Raw genomic sequence first — 21349 nt, 5'->3', positions numbered from 1 at the left:
TCTCTGGTTCCTCTCGCGCTGCGGAAGCTGCTTTCTGGAGGCTGATCGTATACTCCACGCTGCATGTTTCACTACAGACTGACAGCTAGTCTTCGTAATTCTGCCGGATCTCATCGTGCCTCAAAGTGATGCCAAACTGCTTTTTTACTCTGTAATCCTCAATTGTTTTGGCATTTGGTTTTTATGCTGAATTAGAGGGGCAGTCCTATTTTCATTTCCTTTAAGGTCGTGGGACAGATTAAAAAGGAGGGTAATGTGCATTTGAAGGGGGGCTTACATTAAATCACCCATCCACCCAGCTTTCACTGGTCACCCACTGCTCTGGTTTCCATAGCAACTGAGGAAGAGGCCGGGTTTTTTAAAGTACAAGCTCTGCTTCTGAGTGTCTCAGACAATATTACAGTGCTCCTCACGCCTCTTTATTGACGATGTATTGGGTCACATATTTTATTAATGAGAAATAGATTTATGAGTGCTGTTTGAGGACGAGCAGCTGCGCACACATTAATGTTTACTGTTCTCTTTGCACAACATGAGGAGATCGTGATGATAGCTGTTGGTGTTCTCATGGTGGTTTCAGTCATTTGAAGTCCAACTCAAATGTGTGATCTTTCTTCAGTCCTAATGCTCATTTTGTCCTTTTTTCATTTTTATTTACTTTTTTGTCATATACTGCTCATTTGCTGTGATGCTGATTGTTGTTAACGATGACTGGAGCACAGACATGCCTGATAATTCTAAGTGAATAATGGTACTGCTGACAGTCTGGGAAATATTGATCCTCAGTGGAGACAAACCTTTTTTTCTTTGCCAGGTAAATGTTAACATAATCAGATTCATTAAAGTACCCTTGCTGAAAAAAATAAAACCTCAGTTTTTTTCTAGCATTTTTTTAAACGGTCTCAAAATAGTAACCAGATAACTAAACTTGAAACCCTCTTTCAAGTATTTTTCTTTTTTTGCCCCAAGTCTAACCTCCACTTGAAAGTCTGACCTGTGGAAGAATGCTAACATGAGTGGGGGGTTGGAGAATATCTCTGCAGAACGGGTTTGACAACCTTGTTGTGAAAAGAGCAGCAGCCTTTTAACCTACATTTTATCTCTGTCCTCCCTACATTTTAGGCTCCCCCTCCCTCTGCCTAAATATACATTTTCAGGTTTTGTGCTGTTTTTCTTTCACTAGCACTAATATAAATGTCATCATTTTTAATAATTGTCCAGGATTATTTAGGATTTTTACACGTTTGTTATTTCAATATGTCACTAAAGGGAGTAAGGATGAACTCATTACAGAAATTGATTTGGAAGGCAAATTATTTGTTAAAAGCATTCATGATCTGTGTGCATGAGAGTTAAATTTTTACTCCTCTGCTCAAGTTCTGTCCCTTATTTTCAATTTATCAAGTTGTAACTTTCATAACAGCCATCCATCCATTAACTTTACCCGTTTCTTCCATTTCGGGTCGCGAGGGGGTCACTGATGCCCATATCCAGCAGTGACTGTGCGAGAGGTGGGGGACACCATGGACAGGTCGCAAGTCCATCACAGGGACACATAACAGCCTAACATGCATGTTTTTGGTCTGTGGGAGGAAACCAGAGTACAGTAGTCTCTTTTTACTTCGCAGTTTGTTTTTTGCGGACTTGCTCTATCGCGGTTTTTCAAAGTAAGATCGGACATGACACACAATTGGCTGATTGATGGATGAGCCGCATGATTGGCATGGAATTTTTTTGTTTTGTAAATTATTTCAAATTATTTAGCACCTGCTGCAACTTTGTGCAACCCAGAGCTGCAGAAAAAGCTTCCTCCTGCAGCTGATCAGCTGATCTCCATGCAGAGCGGAGACGTGGGCGTGGCTGAGAGTGCAGACAGAGGCAGAGAGCTGAAATCATGACATTCTGTGCTCTTTTAGAACGTTTAGAGTTTAGAAACATTGTTTAGAATATTGCAAGTGTGTGTGAAGGGTTTAAGATGCCTATATATATATATATATAATATAAAAATTAACAACAACTAAAAAAATATACATCTATATAACTTACTACCTGGATTATTGAGCATGCATCAGGATATATAACTTACTACTTGTGATACTATCCCTACTTCACAGTTTTTCACTTATCGTGCGGGGCTTCAGGGTATGGATCCCCTGCGATAAACAAGAGACTACTGTACTTGGAGAAAATCCACGCATGCACAGAGAGAACATGCAATCTCCACTCAGAAAGGCCCCTGGCCGGGATTCAAACTTGCAACCTTCTCACTGAGAGGCAACAGCTCTACCAACTGAGCCACCATGCTGCCTAAAGTTCTTACTGAAGTAATTTAATACTTCATTGGAACCACTGATGCTCAGTCTTAAGACAACAAAACATTGCTGACAAACATCTTCTTGTCAGCACTGGGTCTCTAAAACCTTTTGTTCATGTAATAAAGCTGTTGCCTCCAGACAAAGCATGTCAACTGTTCACACTATAGCACAGCCTGTTCCTCCAGTATTTGGTTGTATCATGAACCCTGAACCCAATGAGTCAGTCAGTTTATGCCTTAGTCTTTATCTTGTGATTATGGTTTAGTTGTTCTTGGATGACCAGACCACTTTTGACTTGATTATTTACTCATGAATGTTAAAAACAGGAAAGTTTAAAACTGACCTCTGTCCATCTCTCGTTATAATCTGCAGAGGACATGTCTGAAGATCATGAGTTATTGGAATGAGGAAAGACGTGTTTAAAAAATAGGATTAGTTTTCTGTGAACTTGTTAATATAGGTTACTATTTTTGCCACAGTTAACACTGGATTGTTTCTGTATTTGACTGAGTGCCATTAAGTTGTTTTGCGGATGTCGTTGTGACCTAACCTACTTTTTCTACAGTTCATTTTAAATATAAAACGATAACACTTATTTTTCTGATGCTCTAAAATAACGCACCTAAATTAATCACAAGTTTAACAAAAACAAGGCACCACAACAAATAAATAACATTGTGGTTTTGCATTACAGTCTGGTCTCAGATTAAATTTGCTGCAGTCAAATAGTACAACTTCAAAGTTTTAAAATGTTGACAACCTTCTGCCATGTAGGCAAAAATGTATCCGCTAGTGACATAAATGTGCCCTTTGTCTGTTTCTGTGCAGTGATCCCACTCTCTTCACTCATACTGTGTCTCTGTATGGTAATCCTGTAATCTGAGAGCCACTTCAGCTTCACTCCCGCGGCCATGTGACAATAATGCTCCAGAGTCTCTCTGTGTCATGTCTATGCACACAGTCATGTACTGGTAGTTCAAATGAAAGCCAAACACTGCTGCTCCTCTGACACCGTGAACAGTTCTGACGACTTTCTGTCAGCTGGCTGCCAAACACAGGTGATTCATTTTAATCTCCTCCCAACCTGCCAGTCAGCATTGCTGTCATAGCCTTGTAGTTTTTTGGGAAGTGTTCAAGTCTGTATGTTTACTCATTGTCTGCACAACCCACCATTCACTAATTGGTAGAATGTTGGCTATGTATGGTATCCAGCTGTGCAAGACTACTGGGCACCACTGCATCGTTAATTAAATCTACTTATTAAATAATGTTGACTGGCAGACTCATTATCATTAGTCTCACAGCTGAATGATCAAACAATGTGAAACACCATTTTCAAAATAAACACAGGCTCACTATGTTACCTAAAATCAGTTTACCATCTTCCATTGTTCTTTGTCACAATAAACCATTTCTATCTTGCAGCAGTTTGATTTGTGTTTGGCTTTAACAGAAAGTTAAAGCAGCGAAGTGCTGCAGTTTTCTACATAGAAATTATGTGATGAGACGATCATCAAATTATTAATCTGATTCATCCCAAATCCTAAATCAGAAAGAAGATTAAGCCTCTGTGTACCAAATACAACCAAATATACAGATGTGTTGCTCTAAACATCTCAGAAAATTGCATTGGTTTCATTCAATTGTGGATGTATTGTTTTGCGCTACACTACAGGAATGATATTTTGTTGGGATGGCAAAATTAATTCTGAGATTTTAGGCTTAGACTGGATAAAATCCCTCAAATTTTTCAGTGACTCGTTCATGGGTATTTTATAAAGGCAGACTGTTGTAACCTCAGTGTTAAAATGCAAGATAAATATTCTGCTGGCCTTCCTAAACAACTTAAAGAAATGTAGTTTTTGATTTGCCAAAAAGATCTTAATTCTGACACTTGTTCAAGGTTTCTATCACTTTTCTATTCTGCCATTTATTTGTCTTATCGGAATCTTTGGTGAGCTTGATTTTATTGTTTTGTTCAAGCCATCAGATCTGCATCTTATAATCTTGCCAGAAATTTGTTGGCATATATGTCAAATTAAAACTACCAATCAGTCAGAAACTTCTTAGAGATACCAGCTGGTGCAGAAGAAGGTATTTCACACATCTGTTTTCAATGCACAACTGTCCACTGTGTTCTCTTTGCAAGGTTGAATTCCTGCTCCAAGTTGAGCACATGCTGGCCAAGAACTATCCGACCTATTGCTATTTATAAATTAAACAAAAATCAACCTCATTATTAAAGCCAGGTATTTTCAAAGATGACACCATTGCCTTTAGGTAGACCTTTTCTTTTGTTTAATTTAACGTTTTTCTGTTTAGCCCTTTTGTGTTACAAACCAATGCAGTGTCTTAAATCCATCCCACGTTATTTTCATTACAAAAAGCCCACGCTTTTAAGAACAGCATCCTTTTGTTTGTAATAGCTAAATTGGATTAAATGAACAAAATGGATAGTACGCATTCAGAAGACAGGAAATCTGGAGGCAGACAGCTTTATTAAAAGTGTCAAGTCATCTTTGAATTCTTTCTCAGTGTTCATTATTTTCCACACAGGTTTAGTAACGTGAAAGTAGCTCTTTGTTTAGTTTAAGACGTTCTTCTCAACTCCTGCCTTTCCTCCTGCAGACCTGACAGTTCTAAAAGTTTTAAAAGGGAGATCTTGGACAGGCACCATGCACATGCTTATACACACACATGCATGTGCGTGCGCGCACACACACTTCACAAACACGGATTATTTTTACAGTCTGGACTTCTGCCAGGTCATCTGCCAAACCACATGGTCAACAAAACAACAAGAGCCTCCACAGACAAAACTCATTCAAACAAAGACTGGCGTGTTTAAATGTAAGCAGACAAGACCTAATTGCTGAATACGTATAAATCAAGGAGTACAAGAGAGTCAGTCTTAAAATGTATTCAGCAGCCTATAAAATACATGATCCTTCTCCTGTAGTCCGGTCCAAAAGTCGATTTATGGTAGTATAAACAGCATTCTTCTTGATTATACGGAAAGCACAGCTGTTACATGGCATCATCATCAACATTGCTCACTTTTCAAACATATTATTTACAAGGATAAATCCCAGAAAATATCATTAGTTTTGCTAACTAGTACTACTTGGACAAGTAATGGTCAGTATAAACACTTTCATGAGATAAAATTGAAGATAATCTTTGTTTTCTTCCTGTTAAAGAACGTGGCAGTGGAAGGTGTTGTGTATAGTTGGTGTTCAGGGTCACAAGGCACATCTGACTATGGGAAGAAATTTGTTCTTGTTTCAACAAGCCTGTTTTTTTGAAAACTTTGACCGTCTGACATCCTTGTGGGGGGCTAATGTTTGATAACGCAGGTTAAACAATTACATCACACAAACAAATGTTTTTGTGCTGACCTGGCTGACGTTCAAATCTTTTTTGTACCGTCCTCAGTTGGCCAGGCCATGGCACATTCAGAAGTTTTTGTAGTTGGATGGAGAGCGGAATTGTCCCTCTCTGACTCACAAATTTATACAAAGTTAACAGCGAGCTTTAGCTAATGGAAAAGATGGGCAGTTTTGTGGACTAATATGGTCAAGAAGGCCTTTGAAGTGCCTCTTCCCTTCATGCTAGAATAGATGGTGAGTGTGAAACTAAGCAGCTGCTGTGGAGGACTCCAGTAGTTAATTTTGAAACATCAAGGATGTGTCAAAATAAATACACTATTCATGGGTGCGAGTAAGAGGGAGCTGTGTGTACTTTATCCCACGTGTGGCCATTTGGCTGCAGGCAGCTTAGCTCTGCAGTGCACCATGTGCGTTGCATTCACTGCACAGTGCACTGTATATTTTAGTACATCTGACATCCTTATGCCCTGTGATGGACTTACGACCTGTCCAAGGTGTAACCCGCCTCTCAAACAGTAACTGCTGGGGATAGACATCAACTACCCTGTGAAGTAAAAGCATGGATGTGACTCGGAAAGTGGATGGATGGATGGGAAACAAGTTTTCTGTGGAATGCATTCAGCTTTTTTTATAGTTTGTTGGACATTTTGCTTAATTATAACAAATTTATTGGCTGAGAATTATGCTATTGTAGACTCATGTTTAGTGTTTCTGATGAAATTGTAATTTGATTTAATATTTAAGTCAACTTGGCTAGACACAGATTTATATATAGGTAAGTGATACATATTTGCTTCTGTTTGTCTGTTTATTTTTTTAGGATTCCCTTTTATTTTTTTTTAAACCATATATTATGTATCCAGGCTTTTTATAAAGTTACAAAACCTTAAGTCTGCACCACAGAGAGAATTCTCTGGTTCCATGATTTAATTTTTAAAATACTGCCTGTGGATGGAAGAAACACCGATGAGCCAGAACAGTGACTAAAATGAGACAATGATTTCATCAGAGTGTGTTTAGGTACTGCACACCACAAAAAGTACCTTTTTTATATTTAACTAATCAGATGAGGTTAGAAAATATCCTCACTTTCTCCTTTGGAAGAAATATCTAGGTGTGGTCTGTTACTTCAGCTCCTGAATATAGACAACTGCAATTTTTGATTTCAAGACTAAATTTAGAGATGATGCATTCTGTCTGGGTGCAGACTTTGACTTATAGGAAATTTTTGTAGAAGGTTGAGTAAATGTGGTCATGCTCTGGAGATTTCCAGTCACCAAGAAAGGACATGCAGAAATTCATGCAGCACAGCCTCTGTGGTTTATGATGTTTGGCTTCACACTGCAGGTCAAAGCAAAGGAGAGAAGGGCTGCACTAGCAAGGTGCAGACATCCCAGACAGATGAGAAGTTTTAGACACTTGATTTTATTTCTGATTCTTGCTTTTTGTGCGTTTTGTTCAAGGGTTTTTCACATATAAGTTTGCTTATGAAAAGTTTTACTGATTCCTGTGAAAACTCAAATCTAAACTCGTTATTTTGCTTTTTTCCCCCCAGTTTTAATCTTTTGCAACAACTACAGCAAGTATCAATTTTATGGTGTGAAAGTTGTAAACACAACCAAATATTGTATGAATAGTTCTATTTGATTTCAAGCTGAAGAGAGGATGATGAAATGACAGTATCAGTAAAAGAGCTGTGATTTTGTTTTACAACGAAGTATTGGAGTAGTGGAGATAAATAAGGTGATAAGAAGTCATCATCAGCTGTTATGAGGCTAATATTCCCATCTGTACCAAAGTTTCATACCAGTTGCATGCTGTCAAGACATTTAATTCAATTTATCAAATGAAAACCTTTCTGTAGCTCTTAAGAACTGTCTTCTTCTTGAGGTGTTGTCAAGATTTATTGTCTTGGTCTGTTGCAAGTTTTGCTCCAGTCAAATCAGTTTCTGTTGAAATTGTCGACATGTCCAACAACGATCCAAATAAAGAGTTGTCCCAAGCATTTGTGAGTGTGTTTATATTAAATCAAGCCAGAATCTTTTTTTAATGATAAAACCTTGTGGAATGTGTTCAGCCCTCCTCTGCAATGTTGTTCATTTATGACAGCTGATGTATGTATTTTTGTCCAGCATATATATGCACACAGGACAGGCGGTGCCATAATCCAGCAAGGATTGCACACATTTTCTACATTACTGGTAAAATAGCAGCTGCTGAAGACCAAAAAAAAGTCATGCCTACAAAGACAGAAGGAAAGAATTATCAGTAAGATAAAAGCAATGGATGATTGAATTTGACCTGGTCTCTGTATGTTTTAAATCTCACTTGTCTTTCAGAAATATTCCCTCTGGTTTATAGTATAACCACTTTGGTGCTCGCAAACAACACAAGATTTAACTCTTCTACCACACAGACCAGTCTTCTAAACAACAAGATGTTTCTTCTCTCAGTTCTGTCATTGCAGGCACACCTCACTAATCATCATTACTAGTACAATATTTGGAGGAAAGCCAATGCTGACTAAGAAAGAAAGGGAGATGAATATGTGTTTGCTAATCCAAGAAAATTATGGTCTTCATTTCAAACATCCCTGCTGAAATAGCTGGACTTGACTCTATACAGTTTAATTGAACCTTTTAATCCTCACTTTTTGATGGATTTTATTGTAAACTCTCTTAAAAAGGCATTAAATCTTTAACTCTTACACCAATCATCTGTATGTGTGCAAAACTTAGAGCTTTTCTTCATCCAGCTGCAATAAGTGGTATTTCTGTTGAACTGCTGCAATTTTATGTTAAATAACAAAACACATTGGTCGTTGTATTAGGTGGCAATTAAATGTTATGTCGTAAGTCGGCTGTATTTTCTGCCTGAAACGCCGTTGTATTGTTTTGGAAGCTGCCTCCCCCCAGGACTCATGTGGGATTAGACAGCTTTGTGGTTACTTTTGGAACTTCACTAAACAACAGTTTAAAATAAATACTCCCTTCATGTCATTACCGTCCAGTTTTGTGCTATAAACCCTTATTCTCCTTCTTGTAGTTTTCAACACTTCATGAACAAACAGCAAAAATATTTAGGTCATATAGTGTGTGCTAAAATAAACCCACTCTACGTATTTACTGCAATATATTTTATATTTGAATTGAGTCTTTTTGCTGTCAGTAGTGTTTGTGAATGCCTGGTTTTAAAAAGACAACTCAAAGATGTGTTGACTTTAGTCTTTGTATTGAAAGCTCACCGTGTCCTCTCTTGTGTCCTCAGTACTCTCTGACGGAGGCCAAACTCTGAGGTGGAGGAGGCTGTAAAGAGGCCCCAAGGGGAGCCTCCAACCCTCCCTACCTGACCAGTGATACACATCAGACTACCATGGCTCCTCGGAAACGTGGGGGAGGCGGCGGTCGTGGTGGTCTCTCCTTCATGTTCTGCTGTTTTAACAGCAGCGATCACCCTGAGATCACCTACAGGCTGCGGGAGGACTTTGCCCTGCAGAGTATGGAGCCATCACTGCCGATGCCAGGATATGATGAGCTGGACAACATGTTCTCTGAGCTGGTTGTAAGTTCTTCCTCTTTCTCTTTTCTTTTTATAATCGGCTTGTTTATTCTAACAAGCCAAAATAACACAAAAAAACAAAAGCATGTGAAGTACACAAAAATATCATTTTAAGTGTTACATTTCAGGGGGGGAAATCCCACATCAACAAAAACTTTGTAAATAGATCTCATTCTGAAGTGTTGTCTGTGTTTTATCCATCATTGTCCAAAGACTAATAAAGCACACCAGTACCCACATCCTGGTCCTGTGTGACATAAAAGTTAGAAGTGTCTTAATAACAGCATAAATCACACAGTACAGCATAAAAAGAGAGCCTTATGGAGGTGCAATGCAAATATATATAAAATTTAAACTAAATAAAAATGCTTGCAAAAAAACATGGCACAAAAGTACAAACATTTGTGTTTGATTGAATCTTTATTTGTTGTAACAATGTTTCTTGGCAATAAATTTTATAATGTTAGAAAGTTATGATGAAATAATTAGTTAGGAAAATGCGTTTGTAGGTTGAGCAACAGAATTGAGTTTGTGGGTTGCACCCATAAAACTAACTTGCCAAATCTTCTGTGGCAATACCAAATGGCTTTTTCTGCTGTTGATTTTTGTTGGTTTTATTTATTGGTTTGAATGATTGAATTCTTAATAATCAAGACATACTGGCAGTTTAGGAATTTATTACTTTACCAAACAAATGACTCAGTAGTATGTGGAAGAGCCATACACAGCAACAACAGCCTGGCACCTCCTCCTCATCCTGCTCACCAGCTTGGTCACATTGCTGTGGGATGGCATCCTATTCTTCAAAGAGCATTTGTCACAAGTCAGCCAGTGTGGTTGTGTTATTCCCTCTGGAAAGAACAGCAAGTGATCCCACAGGTATTCAATGGGGCTGAAGTCAGGACTGCAGGCAGACCGTTCCATCCTCTCTACTCCCAAGTTCTGGAGGTAGTCTGACGAATCACCGCTCTCTGTGATTGTTGCAATCTTGGAGGATAAAGTTTGGTCCCAGACAGTAGAGATAGAAGATTGTCCCTGATTGCTTACAAGTGCTGACAAGCCAGAGCCACTCAGGCACCTGCCTTTCAGTACCAGGGTACCAGAAACTCTGAACAAAAATCAATAGCAGAATAAACAGTTTGGCAACATGAAAATTTGGCAAGTTTTTTATTGGCACAATCCACATGTTTAACTCTGCTGCTCAATTCTTCCTAAAAACCTGGCACCATGTAAGGCGACATTAACAGGGTTTACAAGATTTATTGCCAAAAAGTCCAGTTAAGAAATAACTGATCAAACAAACACAAATGTTCCCACCCTTTGTGATATATTTTCATTTAGTTAAAGATCTTTACAGTAATTTACAAGACTTCTTGAAATATATTCTTACCTCATTGTTTCATTTTACAACAAATGAATTGTAATTTTCTCCCAGTTCACTTTTATAGATACTGAGTAACCGGGGCAGCCTGCCTTTCTTTTCATTTCATTGTCACTTCAAATTTGTCCTGTCCAACCCTCTCTTCTGGCCCTGTTTCCTCTCTCGTGATTGCCAGAGTAATGTAAGCATGAATTTTTGCCCATGAATAGGCCTCATTCAGAAGCTCTGGATCTCTGAGCTTCCACCATCTGCTAATTGCTTGTTTTTGTTCACCATTCTTTATGAAGACATCATTATCTAAGTTTAGTGTGAAGACAGGGATTCTTTCTTTTACTCTCTGCTAAAAGAGAACAGCCACGTGCTTTTCTGTTCACACTGTTACCATCATGTACGTGCATAATCTAAATGGATTTGTTGGAAACAAACGCTTAAACCCAATCACTTTAATGATAACTTTAACAATCAACAAACTTTCTATACAACATGAAATTGTCCTTTTAATAACTCAGTTGTCTTCGCGTATCGAAAATAATTTTAAAAAGCAACACGTATTTATTTCATTCTCCTTAAACATTCCTTTTTGTTTTCAAGTGATAAACAGCTTTCTCGTGACTTTCAGCACATGAAACTAATTGAGCACAGTTATCTCCGAATTAAATTACACAATATTGTTCAAGCTCAGAATTGTCTCAGATCAGTTACAGCTCTTGTTGATGCGTCTCAGTTTTCACAAACTGGCTCTAGTTTTCACTCCAACACTTCCCGACTGCAGCCTTTATGTACTGAGACGCATGTTGTTTCCAGATGTTCATGACCACATGTTGAACACGCAAACTACGCCTTATCTATTCCATATTACTCACGTCTAAAACCTGGAAGCGATCTGATTTAATTCACAATCGTACTAAATTGAGGATACCAGTCAATTTTCAACACAAAACCGATCTGCAGCTGCAAACAGAGCTCTAAAAGCCTTTGTTAGTGTTTCTTTTAGAGGAAAACAAAATTGATTTATGTGTCTATTTCTATATTTACACCATGTTCATATGACATCCTTTGCACTCCATTAATAAATTACACTCTACGATAATGCTCCATAATTGAGCACAAATTGTTAGTGTCTCCTTGCAGTTCTGTGTTGAATTTTAAAGCTTCTGCACCAACATTTCCTAATGTCTTGTCTCCCCCTCTACTTGACAGGATGAGCTTGACCTTACAGAGAAGCACAGAGAAGCCATGTTTGCCCTGCCTGCAGAGAAGAAATGGCAAATCTACTGCAGCAAGAAAAAGGTAAAAGGTTCACGTCTTTGTGTCAGCTTCACACTGCATCACTCTCAGTCTTTGAACTCTCAGTGCTGACAGACTAAATCTCCTGAATCATATCTGCAAATATCTATTTGTGTTGTTTCTTTCCTCCCTCTTTTATTTATGGTTCCTGAATCTTTACAGCAAAAAGCCTTATCTGTATTTTTCTCTGCTCAGAGGCAGACTGTCTGTAAAGAACAGAGAACGGATTAAAAACTAAAGATGGATGCTACCTACTTCTTATAAAGATGTACTTCTATCATTTTTTTGTTTGTTTGTAAAAAAGGATAATTTGTCAAAACAATAAAATCAGTTTTTAGTTTTTACCTAATAATCACATGTAATTGTTATTTAACATTGAAAGTAAAGGTGAATTTCCAAAAAGCACTTGGAGCTTACTTGGAGTGTCTGAGTTATTTTGTAAATTAAGTAAATATACATTAGTGCGTAACAAATGTCTTTCCAAAATGCAATGTTTGGCAGCCTGTCATACGTCTGTTATGTGGCTTCTTTTATTTCAAGAAAAGAAAGTGGATTGCAGAGCTTCTTATCAAAATAATCTGCATCAGTCTAAATATTGTGCTGATCCACACTGGCTTTTAAGTATTAAGATAATAGATGTTTCCCAAGATATTTATTCTCTTCGCAGCCAGAATTAAGATGTGAAGGCAGACATCACTCGTGTCTATGTGTACATTAGCAAAGTTGTCCTTAGTAAAGTCATTTTTATTATTTCTGTCAGGTAATGCCAAACTGCACATTATTTCAACAACGTTGTTGTAGAGTGAAGACCATTAAGTTCAGACCCATCATCCACTGAGAAAAAGGCATATTGTGAAATATTTAAATATAACTACCGGTAAATAAATCCCAAACTGTTAAGCAGCTGAAACTCGATATCACGAAAAAATGACTAAACATTTTGGCTTCCAATCCACAGCAGTGTGTCTTCACAGTTCCCACGAGTTTAGCGTACTAAATCTTTTTAAAATTGTGTTGCTGGATACAGACTTGATCAGTTTGAGCATTTGATGTAGTGATTTTAATCCAATACAGGCTTTTATTGATTTAAAATGTCACATTTTTTTTCATTATTTATAGGTACACAGTGTCCAAGTTATTTTGGAAATAAGCTTTTTGTTCGTAAAAGGCTACTCTCAGAATGCAGTTAGCTGAGTGGAGAGTTTTGTTACCTCTGAACACGGCAAAACGGTGTCTCCTGTCTAGTGTTTGTATACACGTTATCCGTTGCTGCTAGTGTCCTTGTTTGTAATCTAAATATATGAGAGTAGCATCGATTTGACTCTATACAGTTTTCCAAGGTTAAAGTAGTTGATCACAATCCTCAAAATGTTAAACTGTTTCTTTAGAGGCTTTAAATCTGTTCCACATTTATCATGTAATGCTTTTGTCCACATGACTTTGCTCTAACAAAGTACTAAACTATCAAAAATAAAAACCATTCAAGACATTATTACAGAGTACAATATATACGGAGCACTTCCAATGTCTAAACACACAGCAGTATTAGTGTTAACTTCTCTTAATTTGATAAGTGTGCTATTTTCTTATATTACACATAAAAACTCCTTAACTTGTCCATGAAGGTGTTCCTCTAGAAAACAATCTAGTCTTTAATCACCTTTCTGATGACTTTCTTGGACCGCAGCCACTTTACCTAACTGGTTCAAAAAGCTACATGATGATTAAGTCACTGAAGTGAATGTTACACAGGGTTCATCATAACAAATATTTTAAATGAAATAAGACTAAATCTTGCGTACTTTATTGATTAATTCACTCATACATCAAGATTTTCCAGAAATTTGAACACATTTTAAAGTTGTATTGTATTGCAAGACCGAAGTTTGACTTTAAAAACCCTTTCTAGAAGTCTGGTTTCATTTTTAGAATTACTTACCTGAAAGAAAAACAGAAAACTCAACTTATATACTTAAAACAAAGTCTTGATTTAGTCAATATATCATTTAAGTTATTAAACCCGTCCTTTCAAAGAGTTCTTGTAGCCCTAACATCCTCTTCTGCTCAAGAAGAGTGTCATGTTTCATTAAGCCCTTCCTTCCTGATGAAAGGCATCTCAGCTGTTCCTGCTTTCTCTGTATGAATCCACCCTCAGCATGCAGGAAAACACGAACGCCTGTTGTAGTTTAGATGAATGGAGGTCGAGCTCCACTGAATGTGCACTCACTTTTATGCAGCAGTGTGCTTGAAAGCCTTAGTATGTAGGATATCCTGTCCGGACTAATATGCAGACTGGGCATGCAGATTTACTAATCTTTTCCTACATCTGGTACAGGACTGCATACTGGGGAGTTCTTGGATTTCTCATGAAGGATGGAGTTTACCAGTACCTGAGAAATTAGTCCTACAGAAAGATGTACACCTCTGTTCAGGAATGCTAAATGTTTTAACAGTCTTTATTTGTACAACTTCTTATAAGTATCAGCCTGTTTTTTTTATTATTATTATTATTTATTAGTTTTTTTTGGATAAAGATATGTTTGGCATTTAATTCTAATTTTACCATTTTGTTACCAAACTCAAAAGCTGTATTAAAACAGAAGTGTCTCACAGCAACAAAATGAAAAATGATTCCTTTAAATAGTTTTCTGTCAGCCAGTAAAGTATATTTATGTTGACAGATAATCTCTATAGAAACTTTGATACTGCAGAATGAACACTTGATAAGAGGCTTGAGAAACTATCACAAGTCTTTTTTTGTCTCTAAATATTTTACTTTTTGGATGAACTTTAAGTATAGATCTTTTTTTCCTAACGTTGACACTAAACTACACCCACCATCTAGTTAAACAAAGTAAAACGTAGCTAATCAAAGATAATCATTTATCCTGCGCCTCCTCTGTTAGGTTTAAAGAAACTTGCCTGTATTTTTCAGTTCAGATCATACAGGGATTGTTTTGTTGGTACAGTGGAGGAGGACTTGGATGAATCTTAGCTTTAAGAGCAGCATCGACCTGCAGAAAAGGGAGGAGGGAGAAAAGTCAAAAGTATTGCTGACTCTGCATTAAGCTGTGGCTCTAATCCAAACGGATACAAACTCACTATCTGAGCTGAGCTCAGAGGGGCTGTAGCTTTTTCTTTGTGTGTGTTTTAAGGGGTCAAGCGAGGTACTTGGTTGTCCAAAGCAAACAGGAAGGCTTCGCTTCCACAGGTGCAGTTTTTTTATGATAGCAGTGGGTGGGGGTTGTAGGGGTGACAGGGAAACTTCTGACACATTCAAAACCCACAACCTATGAGTGTGCTCCTCTCTCACCAGTAATGTCTTGGCTTTAGAAACGAGCCCAGATGTGGAAGAGATAAGTACATCAAAGCTGTAACTGTTTGGTTTGGCCAGACACCTGAGCTGATGAAATCATTCTGCAGAGACTCGGTCTTCCTCCTGCCTTTTGTCAGCACTCCTCTAGGTTACGTCACCTGCCAAGAGGAAGATCACTAATCCAACTATTAGCAGAGATTTTCTTTCTAGGGTTTAAAGTTTTAATAAAAGTGTAGGTCCAGGAATGTCTCAACTGTGACCTCAGTTCTATTTCAAGCAGACCTTCCTATTGAAAACAGAAACAGATTTCTATTTCCCAGAGTCTCTTTGATTTTGTTTTTCTAAAAGTGAAAAGAAAAAAAATTGCCCTTTGTGTGTCCTCACAGCTTTCCTGTCATCTTTACCCAAAATAAATAGTCATAAAGGTTAGGACTGAAGATATCCGAAGTATAAGATCAACTCTAAAAGGAAAGTGGTTCCACCTCAGTGTCTGATCCTCTAATGGACGGGACTTTTTCCAGCACCCTCCTGGTCAAGCTGGCGCTGGTGATGAATGGAACAGCAGGACTGTCCGTGCAAATCAGCCAAGGCCCACAGCTTCTCCCAGTTCAGCCAAGTCTCTGCAGTCTGCTTAAATATGTGTCGCTCAATTAGTTTCTGACACTCACAATTCGCTTGTGCTTAATTAAGCAAGACTTAAACTGGGAGTCAGGAGACATTTTATGTACCAGCCAAATTCTTGTAAAGCAAACACGCCTGTGAGGAGATTAATCTGGCCATAAGTCAGGCTGTGTCCTTAATCCACAGTTTTAATAATCATTTGTTAATCTAGATTTTCTCAAGCAGCTGTGCTCTCTTTTTTGGCACTTTTGCCTCCAACTGAAGCACTGAAAGATAAAATAGGTTGAATATCTGTGTTGCCCTAGTTTGAGCTCTCGCTCCATTTGTAGCTATTTCTGTCTGTTCCCTTAGCAGAGTCTATTTCTTGCGAGTGTCTTTCAAAGCCTATTGATCTGACAAATGATGGAAGGTAGGAAGGAGGAAGAAGCTAGCTCAACTCCTGCTGTGATGAACTCAAACAAGTGACATGAACCAGATATTTGATATTGTGCCTTTCTGACTACATGTTTATGTCACATCTCTTAATTTGAATTAAATCCAGTTGATATTTATACCCTGAATATGACCGCTTTACTTTTTTATGTTAATTTACATTTCTTTAAAAAAAAAAAATTCAACACATCTATTTATTTTACATGGCATCTTTCTGTTTTTCAGGAACAAGAAGAAAACAAAAGTGCAACAAGTTGGCCAGAATATTATATCGATCAGCTGAATTTGATGGCAGCTGTAAGTTCCTTCTTGGTTACAAAATTGTCCTTTAGGAAGTAACGTGTTTGTAGTATCCTAATGAGAGAATGTTACATTACAGTGCAGTATGTTGTGCAAACCATACTGTATGTTTTATTTGACCTGTAGTGTTGTGGGGCACTGATAGAGTTGTTTCATTTAGCGTAAATATCTCAGAACACAAAGACAAACTTGTGGTGGTGTTAATGCTTCACTGAACAGAGAAAGTCTCTTCTCGCTCTGGAGAAAGAAGAGGAGGAGGAGAGAAACAAAATTATAGAGAGCTTGAAGACAGCTCTGAGGACTCAGCCGATGAGGTGAGCAAATTTCTGCAACATCGCAGTTTGTCGGTCTTTATTTTATTCTTTATTTCTCTTGTCAGCTTTCATTTGATCTCCTTTTATTTAACCTCTCACCTCATCTCTCTGTGTGCTCAGCTCCTCGCAACAGTATGAAATTGAGTCCTTTAAAACTAAACAACCATAAAGGTCACTAGTTAACGGTTTTCAATGATACGAGATTTATCACTTCCTACTAATGATCAAATTAAACTGTTTAAAAGAGAAGTACTGCTGTAGACACACAAACACATTCATTTTTGTTTTCTTATTGTCTCAGAGAAAACAAGTTTTACTAAGAGAAAGTTAATTCTGAGCTCTATTTCTTGACTTTTTTTGCAGGTTTGTAACTCGCTTTATAGATCTGGATGGCCTGACGTGTATCCTGAACTTCCTGAAGAGTATGGACTACGACACCACAGAGTCGCAGATCCACACGTCTCTGATCGGCTGCATCAAAGCTCTGATGAACAATTCGAAGGGCCGCGCCCACGTCTTGGCTCACTCCGAGAGCATCAATATCATCGCTCAGAGCCTGGCCACTGAGAACATTAAGACTAAGGTGGCAGTGTTAGAAATAATGGGGGCTGTATGTCTGGTGCCTGGTGGGCACAAAAAGGTCCTGCAGGCCATGTTGCACTATCAGCGTTATGCCTGTGAGAGAACGCGCTTCCAGGTGAGTGATAGGAAGTGCCACGTGATCATATACACTACAACACTGTACATTATAATACACCTTGAGAAAATTTGTTCTGAACTCAGTGCTGTTCCAGTGTCTGCCCATTTAATTTCAAAATACAAACCTAATAACCAGTACAATACATTGCATGATCTATATTTTTTACAAGACTAACATATATGTAAAAAAAACAATTCTCTGCTAGAGTACAGTAAAGCACACAAAGTTCGTTTTGTTTGGATTCATTTGCAATCTTTCGTAAAGATGCTGAACACTCGCAATGGTTTGTCTTTCCCCAGACACTTATAAATGATCTGGACCGGAGTACGGGACGATACAGGGACGAGGTCAGCCTGAAAACAGCCATCATGTCTTTTATTAATGCTGTGCTGAGTCAGGGAGCTGGAGAGGTGAGTTATACAGTTATCACACTTTATTTTATATTAGGACATTGTCAATTACACAGACTCTCATTCAACTGAATCTGTATCAGCATTTTAATATTTTCATTCTGCTATTACTTTTCCGAATCAGACCAGCCTGGAATTCCGTATCCACCTCCGATATGAGTTTCTTATGCTGGGGATCCAACCTGTGATCGATAAGCTACGTTCACATGAAAACTCTACGTTAGACAGGTACGATGTAATCTCTGTAACCCACGTTGTTATCTGGAATAACTGAATGAATTTGGCATATATACAGTATGTTGCAGGTCTAGAGTGATAGGGAAACTTATTCAGGAGGAAACTAAGTCCTTTTTTTTTAAAGACAAATTTCTTATTTAAGTTGTTAATCCAGAAAACATTTATGAATTATGTAAGTTAAGTCTTTATCTTATTTATATCAGTGAAACTTGACTAAATGTTTTTTTTTAATTACAAGCTTGAATGCTTCACAATTACAAAATGTCACCTTGACTCAGTCATGTCGTGTCTTAGGCATTTAGACTACTTTGAGATGCTGCGGAACGAGGATGAGCTGGCTTTATCCAAACGATTTGAGTCGGTAAGAAAGAAAACAACTTCCTCTACGCCAGCTATCAAAAGTTAAATATTTTAGCAGCTACTGATTAAATCTAACCATCTTTTCTTCTATTCAGGTGCATATAGACACCAAAAGTGCCACACAAGTTTTTGACCTCATTCGCAAGAAGATGAACCACACGGATGCACACCCGCACTTTATGTCTGTGCTGCATCACTGTCTGCTCATGCCACGTGAGTTTTTAGTCAAATCTGAGACTAAGAAATATTTTTAAAATACCCCTTTTTGCATTAAAATGTAATTAAAAGACAATATAATGAGGCTACAAACAGCAGACCAAGAACATTATTACACCTACAAAAAAACAGTATTTAGTTTCTTGCCAACAAGATAAGAATGTTGACTTTGTCCAGATTAGGTAGTCCAGATATTAGATAAGTACATTCCCAGCCAAACCTAACACTTAACTCAAGACTGAAACATTTACTGTTTTATATGTAAAGAAGTGCACAAGTTTGATTTCACTAAATTATGTGGAAGTTCAGGAGCCTGACTGAAGTATTCATTCACTTTTCTTCTTAGTAACTTACCAAGTTACTTTCCTATAAAATCTAGAGTAAACTACCAGTGAGGAGTTTGTTGCAACAATACTGAAACAGGAGGAATCAAAACACAAGCAGATCATCGTTTACCATTTAAAATACTATTGTTAAGAAAAATAATGGGATGCACCCCAACAGTAGTGGTTTGATTTAGTTTTTAAAACAAAACATTGGTTTGTCATCACTATGAAACAAACTTTAGTAAGTTATTTATTAAGGTTTAAGAATACATCACTAAAGCAGTAAAAGAAGGAACAAATCTGAAACCTGTACCCCCTTATGTATTTTTTGTTTGTTTTTGTTTTTCAGACAAGAGAAGCGGCAACACGGTACAGTACTGGCTGCTGTTGGACCGTATCGTCCAGCAAATAGTCTTGCAGAGCGATAAAGGTCATGACCCAGATGCTGCACCTCTGGAGAACTTTAACGTGAAGAACGTCGTCAGGATGTGAGTACTCCAATACCCAGTAAGCACACAGACACACAAACGAGGACATGGAAGAAATTACGTGACTGCGCAAGAGAGGAATGTGCAGCAGTGTTACAGCGTTGGCTCAAAATGGCTTCTCAATAAAGTTCATTAAAAACAACTGGTTCATAAAGAGACTGTGATTAATTGTGTGTCATAATCTGCAGGCTGGTCAACGAAAACGAGGTCAAACAGTGGAAAGAACAGGCAGAGAAAATGAGGAAAGGTGTGAATGATAAGAGTTGACTCATCTAAAAGAGAAAAAAAAACATTTGTTAAAGATGATACAGATGTGCTGTTTTAATTTTTCCATCACAGAGCACCATGAGCTTCAGCAAAAGTTTGAGAAGAAGGAGCGTGAATGTGATGCCAAGACACAGGAGAAAGAGGATATGATGCAGACACTCAACAAGATGAAAGAAAAGCTGGAAAAGGAAACAAACGAGCACAAAAACGTCAAACAGCAAGTGGCTGAACTCACCGCACGGCTGCATGAACTCAGCACCGTATGTTGTCCTTTCAGTGGCTGTCTAACTGTACAATTAGATCAAAGTAAAAAGTGTTATGTTTATATGAATTTATATTTTATTTTGTATCTAACTGCTGTTGGAGGATGTAAAGCATCTTAATGCGTTTGTGTGTCAAGTGTCATGAATGAAACTTGAGATCTTGGCCCCATCCTGAACCTCCCTGGTGTTTGTGAACTCTCCCTGCAGAGGCAGGCAGCAGCTGTTGTTCCCGGAGGTCCTCCTCTTGCACCCGGCCCCCCCGGCGGCCCTGTCCCACCTACACCAGTGCCAGGTTTTGGAGGCATGAGCTCTCTTCCTGCACCCCCTCCTCCTGGTGGTATGATGCCTCCTCCACCTCCCCCACCCCCTCCACCAGGTGGTCCCCCACCTCCGCCAGGACGCGCACCTGTCGGAGGCATCCCTCCACCGCCAGGGGCACCCCTGGGATCGTCTCTGAAGAAGAAGAACATTCCTCAGCCGACCAATCCACTCAAGTCTTTCAATTGGTCCAAGTTAGCTGAGGTGAGAAGTGTTCAGGTTAAAAAAAAAAATTCTAGTACAGTAGTCCCTCAATAGTTTGCAGTTCGACAGTCGCGGATTCACTCTTTGCGGGTTTTCAGTGTAAGATTGTACACGACACACGATTGTCAACTTTAATATTTTTTCACGTGATTGGGATGGTATGGGATAAAAAGTTAAAAAGAGTGGGAACCAACCAATACAACAAAAACAAAAAATTACTTTGGACAGGCACCGCTATTTTGTAGTTTTCTTTCAATAAGCCTACACTGTAACGTAAGTCTAAGAAATACACAGTCCAGAAGTCAACAGTGATCCCGGCCGTTGCTTTCTGCCAAAATTCAGAGAACAGCAATGGACGGAACAAACACTAGCTGAGAAAACAGATGTGGTAAAAATAGTTTTGCAACGCAAAGTCAGAAGTAACGATCTATCTGTTAAGCTCACAGAACTGGCAGGAAAGTTGCAAATAATCCTGAAACTGAACTCATCTTTCAAGTTGTAGTATCTTCACTGATGAGTACCCATATAACATTTTGCAGTACTGTACAGTATAGATATGCAAGTTGTTAAAATTACGTAGGTTTAAGAGTTTAGATCATTGCAAATGTGTGGTAAGGGTGTATATAGCCTATATACATATACATATA

General features: G+C 38.2%; 1 protein-coding gene across 1 annotated transcript in view; it reads left to right on the top strand.

Moving 5' to 3' along the window:
* Nucleotides 1-21349, top strand: part of LOC119418537 (disheveled-associated activator of morphogenesis 1) — a 42314-nt gene that overhangs the window by 14159 nt on the left and 6806 nt on the right. Inside the window, exons 2-14 of the mRNA XM_037685847.1 lie at nucleotides 8972-9265; nucleotides 11844-11933; nucleotides 16525-16596; nucleotides 16819-16913; nucleotides 17277-17610; nucleotides 17913-18023; nucleotides 18148-18251; nucleotides 18555-18621; nucleotides 18716-18833; nucleotides 19512-19650; nucleotides 19839-19897; nucleotides 19990-20177; nucleotides 20388-20702. Of these exons, the coding sequence (XP_037541775.1) occupies nucleotides 9077-9265; nucleotides 11844-11933; nucleotides 16525-16596; nucleotides 16819-16913; nucleotides 17277-17610; nucleotides 17913-18023; nucleotides 18148-18251; nucleotides 18555-18621; nucleotides 18716-18833; nucleotides 19512-19650; nucleotides 19839-19897; nucleotides 19990-20177; nucleotides 20388-20702 (1881 nt within the window). The 5' untranslated portion in view covers nucleotides 8972-9076. The remainder of the gene's footprint in view (nucleotides 1-8971; nucleotides 9266-11843; nucleotides 11934-16524; nucleotides 16597-16818; nucleotides 16914-17276; nucleotides 17611-17912; nucleotides 18024-18147; nucleotides 18252-18554; nucleotides 18622-18715; nucleotides 18834-19511; nucleotides 19651-19838; nucleotides 19898-19989; nucleotides 20178-20387; nucleotides 20703-21349) is intronic.

This window comes from Nematolebias whitei, chromosome 12, assembly GCF_014905685.2.
Source record: "Nematolebias whitei isolate Nwh7 chromosome 12, NemWhi1, whole genome shotgun sequence".
NCBI lineage: Eukaryota > Metazoa > Chordata > Actinopteri > Cyprinodontiformes > Rivulidae > Nematolebias > Nematolebias whitei.
Note: the sequence above shows the minus strand (reverse complement) of the source record. Positions and strands in the feature narration are given on the sequence as shown.